At 44.2% G+C, this 12,015-nt stretch overlaps 1 protein-coding gene across 1 annotated transcript in view; it reads right to left on the minus strand.

Moving 5' to 3' along the window:
• Positions 1–12,015, minus strand: part of LOC126259215 (probable cytochrome P450 12a5, mitochondrial) — a 219,296-nt gene that overhangs the window by 124,650 nt on the left and 82,631 nt on the right. Inside the window, exons 6-7 of the mRNA XM_049955814.1 lie at positions 9,226–9,342; positions 1,579–1,655 (exon numbers count right to left, since the gene is read on the minus strand). Coding sequence (XP_049811771.1) covers positions 1,579–1,655; positions 9,226–9,342 — 194 coding nt within the window. The remainder of the gene's footprint in view (positions 1–1,578; positions 1,656–9,225; positions 9,343–12,015) is intronic.

The raw sequence follows: 12,015 nt of genomic DNA on the forward strand, positions 1-12,015 counted from the left end.
GACTCTGAGAGCCATTGCGTGGTTTTTAACGAAGAGTCTCAGTTTGGGTCCTGGCGTTTCCGTAGACGGCGTTGTGAAAGGTCACAAGATTTGCTGTTCTCGAGACTGATACCTCTCCATCTGATGGAGCTACTGCATTCGGTTGATTTGGTAATTACTGAAGGGAGTTTGAATGTTTGCCAGAATGATGAAATAATGATAAATCGTTTTTTTCATAACACCTCTTAATTACAGTTCCAAGGGGGATAATGCAAGAACACACACTGAATTTAACATTACCATTGCCTTGCACAATGTATCGATCGTTGACTAATCTATTCGTTCCTTTGATTTATCACCCATAGCTGCTACAACATTATGCCTTGAAAGTCGGGTGCACTTCTGGATATCCTTGTGGTCGGTGCGTCCGACACTGGTACCGGGCAGAACACCCGACACTTCGAGATATCAACAGCAGCGGTAAAGCACGAAGAAGAAAGTTTTTGAGATGTCTCAAAAGGCTAATATTTCATGTTGCAATATTCCTACAATGGTTCAGTTTGCGACGCCTTCGCTTGAGACCTCTACTCAAGTTGAGTGAGTTTTCTCAGTTATTGGAGCATTTGGTCTGCAGGAAAGAGTAGAAATTCACTATCTAGTGTCCAAAATTCGCTAAATGTTTAAATTAATTCAGAAATTTCTTGTTGTGAATTGTATTACGTAATTAAGACAAACAAAATGTCTTTTATAAAAATTATGTGAAAAATACAACTGAATAAATAGATTAACGTTTAAGTACTCTTTTAAGAATTTTATGTGATTTCAAAGATAATTCCTGGTTACACCCAGAATGATACGGAAATATGTCCTGGGATGAGCCCAAAAAATATTGTGAGCCCACTCCGTACGTATTTGTTAAAAGCCACTTAATAAAGATCTGTCCACCTGTTTATTGGTATTCGCTTACCATTCATAAAAGAAATTGTGTTTCCACTATACAAACGTACAGAAGTCAGTGAAACTTGTCCCAGATTTTTGCGACCCTCTCGGGAGTTACTGGAATCGATGCAGCTACGGCTGGTGCTGTGTGGTGTCGCACTTCACCCAGAGTTTTTGGAAGGGGAACCTCACTCTCTCCTTCCCCCCCCCCCCCCCCCCCCAAACTCTTAAGAAAAAGAACGAACGCATGTCGTGAGATCAGGTGACCTGTTAGGCCGTGGTGAAATGCAAGATCCGTACGCCCCTGATACTTTAAGAGGTACAGTGCCGTAATCTCAACAAATATCTCGCCGCACAGTTGTAACTGAGCTGCACCCACCAAAACTGAGAATGCAAAACTCTTTTAATTGATGTGTTCTCGGCGTCTCGGTAGGACGCACATCGAGTAACGACGTCTCACAACTGCTGCCAAAGTAAACTTATAAGTTGCGTTGCGTAAATGAAAATTTACCACACGTTTTACCTTCATTGATACAGCCAAAAAATAGGATCGAGTAATCTATGTGAAATGTATAGAATGATGTGGTTTGAAGCTGTCTCATGAAAAAGTGCCAATTTGACGGGAAGGTCTGGAATATTTGTGTCTCAGAAACTACTTACACTCAAGGGACCACTTGCAGAGTTCATTTAGGAAATCGTCTGGCATCTGCTGGTTTTCGTCTCTCAGCTGCACCATTCTGTGAAACAGTAATTAATTGGTATTAGTCTGTTACTGTTTATGTACAATCAGTAATCAGGTTTATAGACTTATTTTATAGAATTTTATAGACGTCGTAATACGTGCTAAGAACCGACTTCGGAGTTTTCAGCAACGGAATCCACGTATAAGGTTTTCTCAGCGACCAAGCCCCGTCTATTTTGAGTAGAAACTTAAGTACTTGAAGGTATTAGTCACTTTCATCGTCGGGAACTGCTGAGATTGATCTGTGGCTCGTATATAGTGATGACCTCCCTTAATTCTACAGGGCTGACGTCACGGAAAATTTCAGTTCCTGACGGTGGAGATGGTAACTATTGTCTTGAGAGCGGTCTTGTAGTAATTTTTAAAGATGAACTGCAAACGATCTGCGACTTGCTTCACTAAAACCTGTTTACTGCTAAGCGGTGGTCTGCTTATCAAGCGGTCATCTAGCAACAAATGACTAGCGTCAACCAAAATATTGAAAAAAATGTTCTCGGTTTTCAGGCCCCGCCATTTCGAATAAAATACTCGAGCCTTCGTTGGCAATCACCGCTAACGTCGTTACGAGTAAAAACCACTGACCACCGGTGCCAGTAAGGTTTCCTGCTTATGTAGGCACGAGTGCAGCCTCTGGCTAGAATAAGAGTAGGACGTGTTTGTAGAAGGCGAGTTGGGCAGCTCTTGGCAGCTCTGGTCCGCCGCGAAACCGAGTGAAGTGGCACATTTGAAACTGCCACTACCGCTTCCCTACAAGCGTCAGGCATCCGTCTTTGCTTTCTGTCGGTATCCAACACCCGCCCCATGTTTTCTAACAAGGGAACCTCCCCATCGCACCCCCCTCAGATTCAGTTATAAGTTGGCACAGTGCAAAGGCCTTGAAAAACTGAACACAGATCTACCGAGAAAACAGGAAGAAGTTGTGTGGAACTATGAAAAAAATAAGTAAAATATACAAACTGAGTAGTCCATGTGCAAGATAGGCAACATCAAGGAACGCCGTGACCCGTGGTTAGTGTGAGCAGCTGTGGAGCGACAGGTCCTGGGTTCAAGTCTTCCCTTGAGTGAAGAGATTTAATTTTTTATTTTCAGACATTTATTATCTGTCACCAGTGTCGTATAGAATATATCAGACGTGTTTTCCTGTGGAGGATTCGGTTGACCTATGACCTTGCGATCAAATGTTTTCGGTTCCCATTGGAGAGGCACGTCCTTTCGTCTACTGATCGCACCGTTTTGCTATGCGGTCGCAAAACACAGACACTAAACTTATTAAAGTGAACAGAGACGTCAATGAACGAATGGGCAGATCATAACTTTGCGAAAATAAATTTTTCACTCGAGGGAAGACTTGAACGAAGGACCTCTCGTTCCGCAGCTGCTCACGCTGACCACGGGACCAAGGAGCTCCTGTGCTCACGCCCTCCTTGATGTTGCATATGTCGCACATGGACTACTCGCTTTGTATATTTTGCTTATTTTTTTCATAGTTCCACACAACTTATCCTGTTTTCTCGATTGACCTGTGTTCAGTTTTTCAAGGCCTATCCACTGTGCCAACTTATAACTAAATCTGAGGGGGGTGCGATGGGGAGGTTCCCTTGTAAGTGTACGCTGCTGGTCCCTGTGAAAATTGTTGCTATTTATTCTGATCTCAGTTGCCTCCTTTCTACCGGAATCCCAATATGTTGATCCACGAACCAAGACTCTCGTGTTTTCAAACTGCATTTTGAGCCCGTTTTCCAGACAACGCCCATCTATGGCCAACGTGTCCAGCTCCTTTGTCTAACAGTCGCTTGGGGTCATGCGCAACGCTTTGGAGCTGAGCGAATAGTTTGACGTATATAAATGTTGCCGCATTCGCAAGCGACATGATACACGCAGGGCATACGAAGAGCTGTCTCGTCTTCAACAGGGCGCGGCGTACCTCCTATCACGAGGACGGACCTCAACAGTGGTCTCGGTCCGTGTCTCTGCAGCCCATGTCCTAATTACTGCAGATGGGCCCACAGTTTGTAGAAAAGCAGCCAGCTTGGCCTCTTCAGCCGATTGACAAGCTGTACTCCGTCGATGACATCTTAAAGTGCTTTCAAGGTATCGCTCGCTATTCTGTCTGAACACGTGTTTCCAATGCTGCAATTCAGAATGTGAGAGGTCGTCGTCAGATGTCATCTTTACTATGTGCGGTAGCGTGTTCACGAGTTATGCTGCGCTCCAACAAAGCTCTTCAGGTGCCCAATGTGCATAGGGATCCTTGCGTTTGTGGCAGCAACAATACGAGGTGCGACAATAAATTAATGAGACTGGTGTGAAAAAAAAATTTTGCTTACCGTTTTAGTCAAGTTTAGTGTTGTCTCCTTGAAAGTAGTTCCCTTCAGATTGCACACTTTTTCCAGCGCTTCTGCCATTGATGGTAACATTTCTGGAACTCATCTTCTGCAATATCCTCCAAGACCCTCGTCACAGCTTTTTGGACATCTTGTGTTGCTTGAAAACGGTGTCCCTTGACGGCCGTTATGACTCTTGGAAATAGAACAAAAGTCGCATGGAGCGATATCTGGTGAATAAGGTGGCTGTGGTAGTAATGAAATTTGTTTTGAGGCTAAAAATTGCTGTACTTACAGAGTAGTATGGAATAGCGCATTATTGTGATGCAGAATTCAACTATCAGCAATGTTGGCACGGACACGAAGAACTCTTTTATGAAGTCTTTATAAAATTTCTTTTTAGTAATGTTGGTTGTTTGTCCAGGAGGCACCCACTCTTTATGAACGATTCCCTTGGAATCAAAGAAGCACACAAGCATGCATTTCACTTTTGACTTTGACATGCGAGCTTTTTTTTGGTCTGGGTGATCCCTTTGAGCACCATTGCGAACAATGGCGTTTTGTCTCTGGATCGTACTGAAAAAAAAAACAACTTTCATCACCAGCGATTACACGGCTCAACAATTTTGGATTGATTTCCGTTTGCGCTAATAGATCGGCTGCCGCATTTTTCCGTGTTTCTCGCTGTTGTGGTGCGAGATTTTTGGGGACCATTTTTGCACAAACCTTTCTCATACCAAGATCTTCAGTTATTATTAGACGAACCATTTCTCGATTGATGTTCGGTTCTTCTCCAATCATTTTTCGTAGATAATCTTCGATCAGATCGTACGAGTTCACGCACCCTGGCCGACATCCGTCCGTGAGATTCATGGTCGTCCACTGCAGTCTTCATCTTCAACATTCGTTCTGCCTTCACTAAACATTTTATGCCAATGGAAAACTTCAGCTCTTGACGTAACCTCCGCTCCAAAAGCCTTCTGAAACTTACCGTAAGTTTTCGTCGCGTTTTCACCCAATTTCACTCAAAAAGAAATGGCATACCGTTGCGCAATATTATGTCGTTCCATTTCCGTGACGAGAGACACAAACACGTGTTAACTTATTACAGCACAACTCACGACTGGGCAGTTGCATCGATGTGCTGCTTGGACTAGAAGCAACTTATAGACCAAGGTCAAAGGTATTGTGCTTACGCAAGCCTACAGGGTTGCCACATCTTGCAAGGAAAATCAGTCTCATTACTTTATTGTCGCACCTCGTATAAATCAAGGTATTCAGACATCTGCAGAGCGTTGTACAGAGCACAAGTGACATATGAAGCAAAGGGTGTTGTCAAATCGGCCATAGGTCAACATTTACTAGAAAAAGAGCGCAAAATATAGTCTGAAAACGGGAGGCTCTTGGCTCATGGATCAACATATTGGGATTCCAGTATAAAGGAGGCAATTGAGATCAGAATAAGCAGCAACAGTCTAGAGGTACGCACTTAGTAGGGTATGGAAATGGGCACTGGATATCGAAAGAATGGAAAGACGGATGCTACAGCTTGTGGGGGGGGGGGGGGGGCGGTTTCAAACGTGGCGCCGGCCCCTCGCCCCAATTGACGTCACTCGATCACGTGCCAAGTCTCACGAGAAAGACACGCCTTGGCGCGTACTTCGCAGCACGTGAAGCCGCAGGTTTTACGAGTGCAAACAGCTGTCTCCGGCGGGGAACCCGTAACTATTTCAACGAGTTCAATAATTTTTGACTGCGTGTTTAAATGCATGATCTCGATAGCACAAGACTAAGTTAAGACCTTTACTGGGTACATTTTCAATTACATACAGATTTCCCTTGGATCATACAAGAGGCTGAGCACTCGCGAAACACGGCGCACAAGCCGATTACTGTGACGTCATAAGTTCGTTGCAAAGCTCGTTCTCGAGGGCGTCGGTCCTCCGGCCGGTCGGACCTACTGTGAGCTGCCCAACTCACCTTCCGCGCAAGCGTCGTTTCGGCTCTCTCTGATGCCAGAGGCTGGAATCCTGCCTATGTACGCGGAAAACTGTACCAGCCCAGGCAATCAGTGGCTTTTACTCCTGAGGACGGCGACGGAGATAGCAGTCGAAGGATCTAGTATTTTATTTGAACTGACGCTGCTTGTAAACCGAGAACATTTTATTCGCACATGCCGCCGCGAAAGACTACGGGAACGCGAATCAAGGTACCACTGCACAAAAGAATAAAGATATGAACACTTGAAATGTTAACACTAGCACAGAATTTATTTTGCATTTGCAAATACGGCATCACGTCCGTCTATTCTATACACTAAATCTTACGGCACATAGCGGAGTGTCCTGATTCATTGCGCATTATACGTTGTAAGCGTCAGAGTTTGTAACCAATTGAACCAGTTCTAAGTTCTCTGCTTTCTTTGTCGTAGTCAGTCAGGGAGAAGAATATGCGAGGAAGTAGTATGTTGCTCTCCCGATCTTGTAATTTACTCTCTCGAAATTTTAACAGAAAACTTCTCCGTGATGCACAACGCCTCTTTAGTACAGGCGCTGTTCGTGGTTCCTTTTCGGGTAGGGGGGTGGGGGTGGGGTCCAGCTTGTTACAATCTCTATCCTCTATCTCACACCACCGAAATACAAATTGTCTTCATCCCCCTTTTTAATGTTCTAGAGATGCGAAATATTTCAATAAGAATAACAACAGAATATATAAGTCTTTTGATATAACAAATCGTTCAGTTAGAATAATAAAAATAAAATGTTTTATAATAATAATTTGTTTACATCACTCCTAGGTACAATTACTCTGTATGAGGCCCATGTTTTAACGTACTTAACACTAGTAAGATTATATATAAGAGCTTTGGAACAACTGTTCAAAAATAACGTTCTCCTAAAATAGGGTAAAAAAAACTTGGGTTTATTTTATGTGGATAACGTGGAGTCACAGGAGAAATGACGTACATGGCATAATTTACTACTAAAAAATCATCCATAAAGTAAGAAACTTCCTAGCAGATCAAAACTGTGTGCCCGACCGAGACTCGAACTCGGGACCTTTTTGCCTTTCGCGGGCAAGTGCTCTACCATCTGAGCTACCGAAGCACGACTCACGCCCGGTCGTCACAGCCTTACTTCTGCCAGTATCTCGTCTCCTACCTTCCAAACTTTACAGAAGCTCTCCTGCGAACCTTGCAGAACTAGCACTCCTGAAAGAAAGTTATAATACGCCTACTGTATCTGCAGATATGACTTGTTCCTACATCGAACTTAAGTATCACTAATGTATAGAATGTATAATGATTCCGTTTTAGATACTTGAAAATAGCGTAAGGTCGAAATTGTACAATCGCACATGAAATAAAGAGAATGGCAGCTGAAGGCATTACGAAATCTTTAAAAAATGTCGTCCTATTACTTTTTCTTTTCTTTTTTTTTAGTGGGAAGTCTTTCCCTCTGTCTTCTCTTACTCAACGTCCTGTGGTTTGTCGATTGTGTCTTTGAAGTCACGAATCATGTCTGACTTGCTGATGGCAGCAGGTGCAGGCAAGTTGTGAATGTGCGCCTCTGCCAGGGAAGGACCTCAAGCAAGAAAATGAAAATTACCCTCCGTTAAAAATAGTTTGTAATTTATGAATTTCCGTCCCATTATAGAGACCTAGTTTTTATACGAATGTATTCTTCGAAAGCTGAATGCGAAATTTCGAATTTAATATATATATAGCAAGGGAGACCAAGAGATGAATACACTAAGCAGATTCAGAAGGATGTAGGTTGCAGTAGGTACTGGGAGATGAAGAAGCTTGTACAGGATAGAGCAGCATGGAGAGCTGCATCAAACCAGTCTCAGGACTGAAGACCACAACAAAACATACTCTAGCACTAAAATGTCTTTCTATAGAGGGGGGGGGGGGGGGGCGGCACTAGTAGTGCTTGTGCGGCGGTTTACCTGGCCATGTGATTGGTAAAGTGTCTCCATCAGTAAATAAGGTAAATGATACACCTTCAGTACCCGGTCTTAATACCCATATACAGAAGTTAACACGATTCTCATAATCGATTCCACGTAGCCCGCATCTCGTGGTCGTGCGGTAGCGTTCTCGCTTCCCACGCCCGGGTTCCCGGGTTCGATTCCCGGCGGGGTCAGGGATTTTCTCTGCCTGGTGATGGCTGGGTGTTGTGTGCTGTCCTTAGGTTAGTTAGGTTTAAGTAGTTCTAAGTTCTAGGGGACTTATGACCACAGCAGTTGAGTCCCATAGTGCTCAGAGCCATTTGAACCATTTTTGATTCCACGCAGCTTTTTATGGAGTGAGATGTGAAAGGGATGAACCGATGGAGAATGTATAGGATACTTGCCTCACACATGCCACTTCGTCGTGCGATTGTGCAGGAGCTAACGTTCGGAGCAACTGTAACAGCAGCAAGAACATTAATTTACCCCTCTTCTGTCGTTACTTGTTTTCTTCCGTTACGTTGTCTAGGTGTAACACTATAACTTTCACATAAATCAATGGAGAGGTTGATAAATAATTATCGAAATGGTTGACGTGTACAAGAACGAACTGCATTCTTCCTACACTCTCCGTACACCACGAGCATGTTGGCTTTTTCTGCATTTGTTAATGCTACCGTCCATTCACGACCTGCTGCTTGGACTGTTACACATTAACTGACTAGTAAGTCGCAGTGCACTCAAGGAACATACAAGCACACTGTAGGCAAACATAATAATAACGTACCTAGCAACTACGCAGGCTGAAGCGCACATGCAAATGTCAGTGTGTGAACTTTTGAAAACCCGGTTTCTCAAATACAACTCGCACTACAATTCTACAACAAACATCACTGACATTTTAATTTAGCTTCTTTTAGTTTGTTAATGTCAGTAGGTACTGTTCGATTTAAAAATTTCCAAGCATTTCCAAGCATTATTACAATATGTTTATTGGGTAACAACAAGAGACCCCGACTACCAATCCGCTCTGTGAAAATTACTTGTCAATAGCACTTTCCATTTCCGAAATATTTGCGGTGCAAACTTTAGGTGAGTACCAACACTTTTTTGTTGTAATAATCAAATTACTTACTGGTTGGATGGTGTCTGGGTAAAATACAAAAATTTAAATAAAAAGGGAGCTTGTACTGTGTCGGTTACGAGAATCAAAATTACTGCAATAGCAAGTAGTCAGACTTCATTCTGACGCTAGCCGCTCAGGCCTATGGAAGCCCCGTCACTCACCTGTTGACGAAGTCTTCGGCCACCTGGTCTATGGGTCCCACGTAGAGCTTGGCGGACCTCGGCTGCAACATTGCCTGGTTCACTTTGCGCCGGAAGTCGTGCCACTCTTCTTCCTGACTGCAGAAGGAAATAGTGACAAATTTCACTTTTTGAAGAGAAGATAGCTATGCTATAAAAAGAATGTCGTAAATGTAAGATGGCGATAGTACTTCGTTCGCTGACACTTTATGACCGAAAGCAGCACCCGTGAGCGGCGGATTCGCAATATTTTTTCGTCGACACTTATGAAATTGGTTGGGGGAAGGAGACCAGACAGCGAGGTCATCGGTCTCATCGGATTAGGGAAGGACGGGGAAGGAAGTCGGCCGTGCCCTTTGAAAGGAACCATCCCGGCATTTGCCTGCAGCGATTTAGGGAAATCACGGAAAACCTAAATCAGGATGGCCGGACGCGGGATTGAACCGTCGTCCTCCCGACTTATGAAATGACCTGATAGTAAGAGCCTAGTGATGCACAACGTGGATGTGATGTGTATCAGTTGCCTGACTCCATCGGTGTTGGTTTTCCGCCGGCCGGAGTGGCCGAGCGGTTCTAGGCGCTACAGTCTGGAACCACGCGACTGCTACGGTCGCAGGTTCGAATCCTGCCTCGGGCATGGATGTGTATGATGTACTTAGGTTAGTTAGGTTTAAGTAGTTCTAAGTTCTAGGGGACATAACCCCAGAAGTTAAGTCCCATAGTGCTCAGAGCCATTTGAACCGTTTGTTGGTTTTCCCTTTTGCAGAACAATTAGATTAGCCCAAATAATAAGCTAAAGTAGATTAGAAATATATTATAGATGCTGTGTGAACAATGTATTTTTACTTAGCTTTGTTTAATCCGAGTTGGGAACATGATGCTGCTGTTGATGCTTTCATTAATTTCTGTTGATGTTGCAAATGTTACGTGTGGAGTGTTCGGTGTATCCGTTGTGCGATATGGTATAGAGGTGAAGATACAGGTGGCGGTTAATTGTGTTCGAGCTGTACAAAGCAGTTCTCGGTCCACTGGACCGGCCGGAGTGGCCGAGTGGTTCTAGGCGCTACAGTCTGGAACCGCGCGACTGCTACGGTCGCAGGTTCGAATCCTGCCTCGGGCATGGATGTGTGTGATGTCCTTAGGTTAGTAAGGTTTAAGTAGTTCTGAGTTCTAGGGGACTGATGACCTCAGAAGTTAAGTCCCATAGTGCTCAGAGCCATTTGAACCATTTGAACCATCCACTGGATTCCGCAGGTTAAGAACCTGCACTCGCAAGCACAGCACAACAACAGCGTTTGGAAACCCCAACGGCATAAGCAACCAAGCAAACTATATCATCGCATGGTCCAAAAAGCAAGTAGAGACCTGATATCAGGATGACGCAGTGTTTCTCGACTTCCAGAAAGCTTTCGATGCATCACTTCCAACACAAAGTACACGAATACCAAATATCCGAACAAATTTGCTACTGGATTGAACACTTTCTAGTGACAAGAGCGCCCGCATCTCGTGGTCGTGCGGTAGCGTTCTCGCTTCCCACGCCAGGGTTCCCGGGTTCGATTCCCGGCGGGGTCAGGGATTTTCTCTGCCTCGTGATGGCTGCGTGTTGTGTGTGATGTCCTTAGGTTAGTTAGGCTTAAGTAGTTCTAAGTTCTAGGGGACTGATGACCATAGATGTTTAGTCCCATAGTGCTCAGAGCCATTTGAACCATTTTAGTGACAAGAGCTCACTATCATTCTTGATTGAGAGGCATCGTCACAAGCGAAGGATCCTTCTGCTGCATCTCAAAGTAGTGTGATAGGGCTTCTGCCTTTAAAAAAATGGTTCAAATGGCTCTGAGCACTACGGGACTTAACATCTGAGGTCATCAGTCCCCTAGACTTAGAACCACTTAAACCTAACTAACCTAAGGACATCACACCCTTCCATGCCCGAGGCAGGATTCTAACCTGCGACCGTAGCAGCAGCTCGTTTCCGGACTGAAGCGCCTAGAAACGCTCGGCCACAGCGGCCGGCTCTGCCTTTTAAAATCCTTTTACAACAGCCACTTTCATGTCTCTGTAGGTATCCATAACTGATTCACAGTGACATGCATTTACTACATTTTTTACCAATAGCTGCCAACAGCATGTTAATACATGCACATTGGTTTATCCAAAGATGTTCGATATCTATGAGTATTGTAATCTTTCCATGGTCAATTCTCGTAACGCGCGTCCAACAACCGCACACGCTGCGATACTCGCGCCGTGGTAGGTAACGATATTGTGGCTGCTGGAGAGCGCGTTCCTCCCGGCGTTGGTCTTTCGAGGCGTTGCCAACGGATATGTGGAGTGACCCGCGAACTGAGGACGCGACCGCTCCGTCGACTGCCCGTAGCAAGGGGTTCTACCACACAGCCCCTGGGATTTTATTCCTACACTGAGATTAGCCTCTTCCAAGTGGTCGTTTTTTTCTACACGTCGGCTCGAAACTTGAGTGTATTGTGAATATTGTCTGCTGTTAGTTGGCTACCTGAACGGCGAAAATGATTTTATGAGGTACTGCCACTCTAAATAATGTCTAAAAGTTGGAACAGAATGAAGGAACTAGCAATAATAATATATAGTCTGTTAAGGGGATACGGAATCACCTATCCCCGCAATGTTAATATATGCCTACTATAGGGAACATTTTCTCACAAACTACTGGAGACAGAGAGGTAAAAATTTTACTGTATGTGCATTCATATGTTACAACAATACTGAAACAACAGTTTATTGTCAAAGTAT

The sequence above is a fragment of the Schistocerca nitens genome, chromosome 5, assembly GCF_023898315.1.
Source record: "Schistocerca nitens isolate TAMUIC-IGC-003100 chromosome 5, iqSchNite1.1, whole genome shotgun sequence".
NCBI lineage: Eukaryota > Metazoa > Arthropoda > Insecta > Orthoptera > Acrididae > Schistocerca > Schistocerca nitens.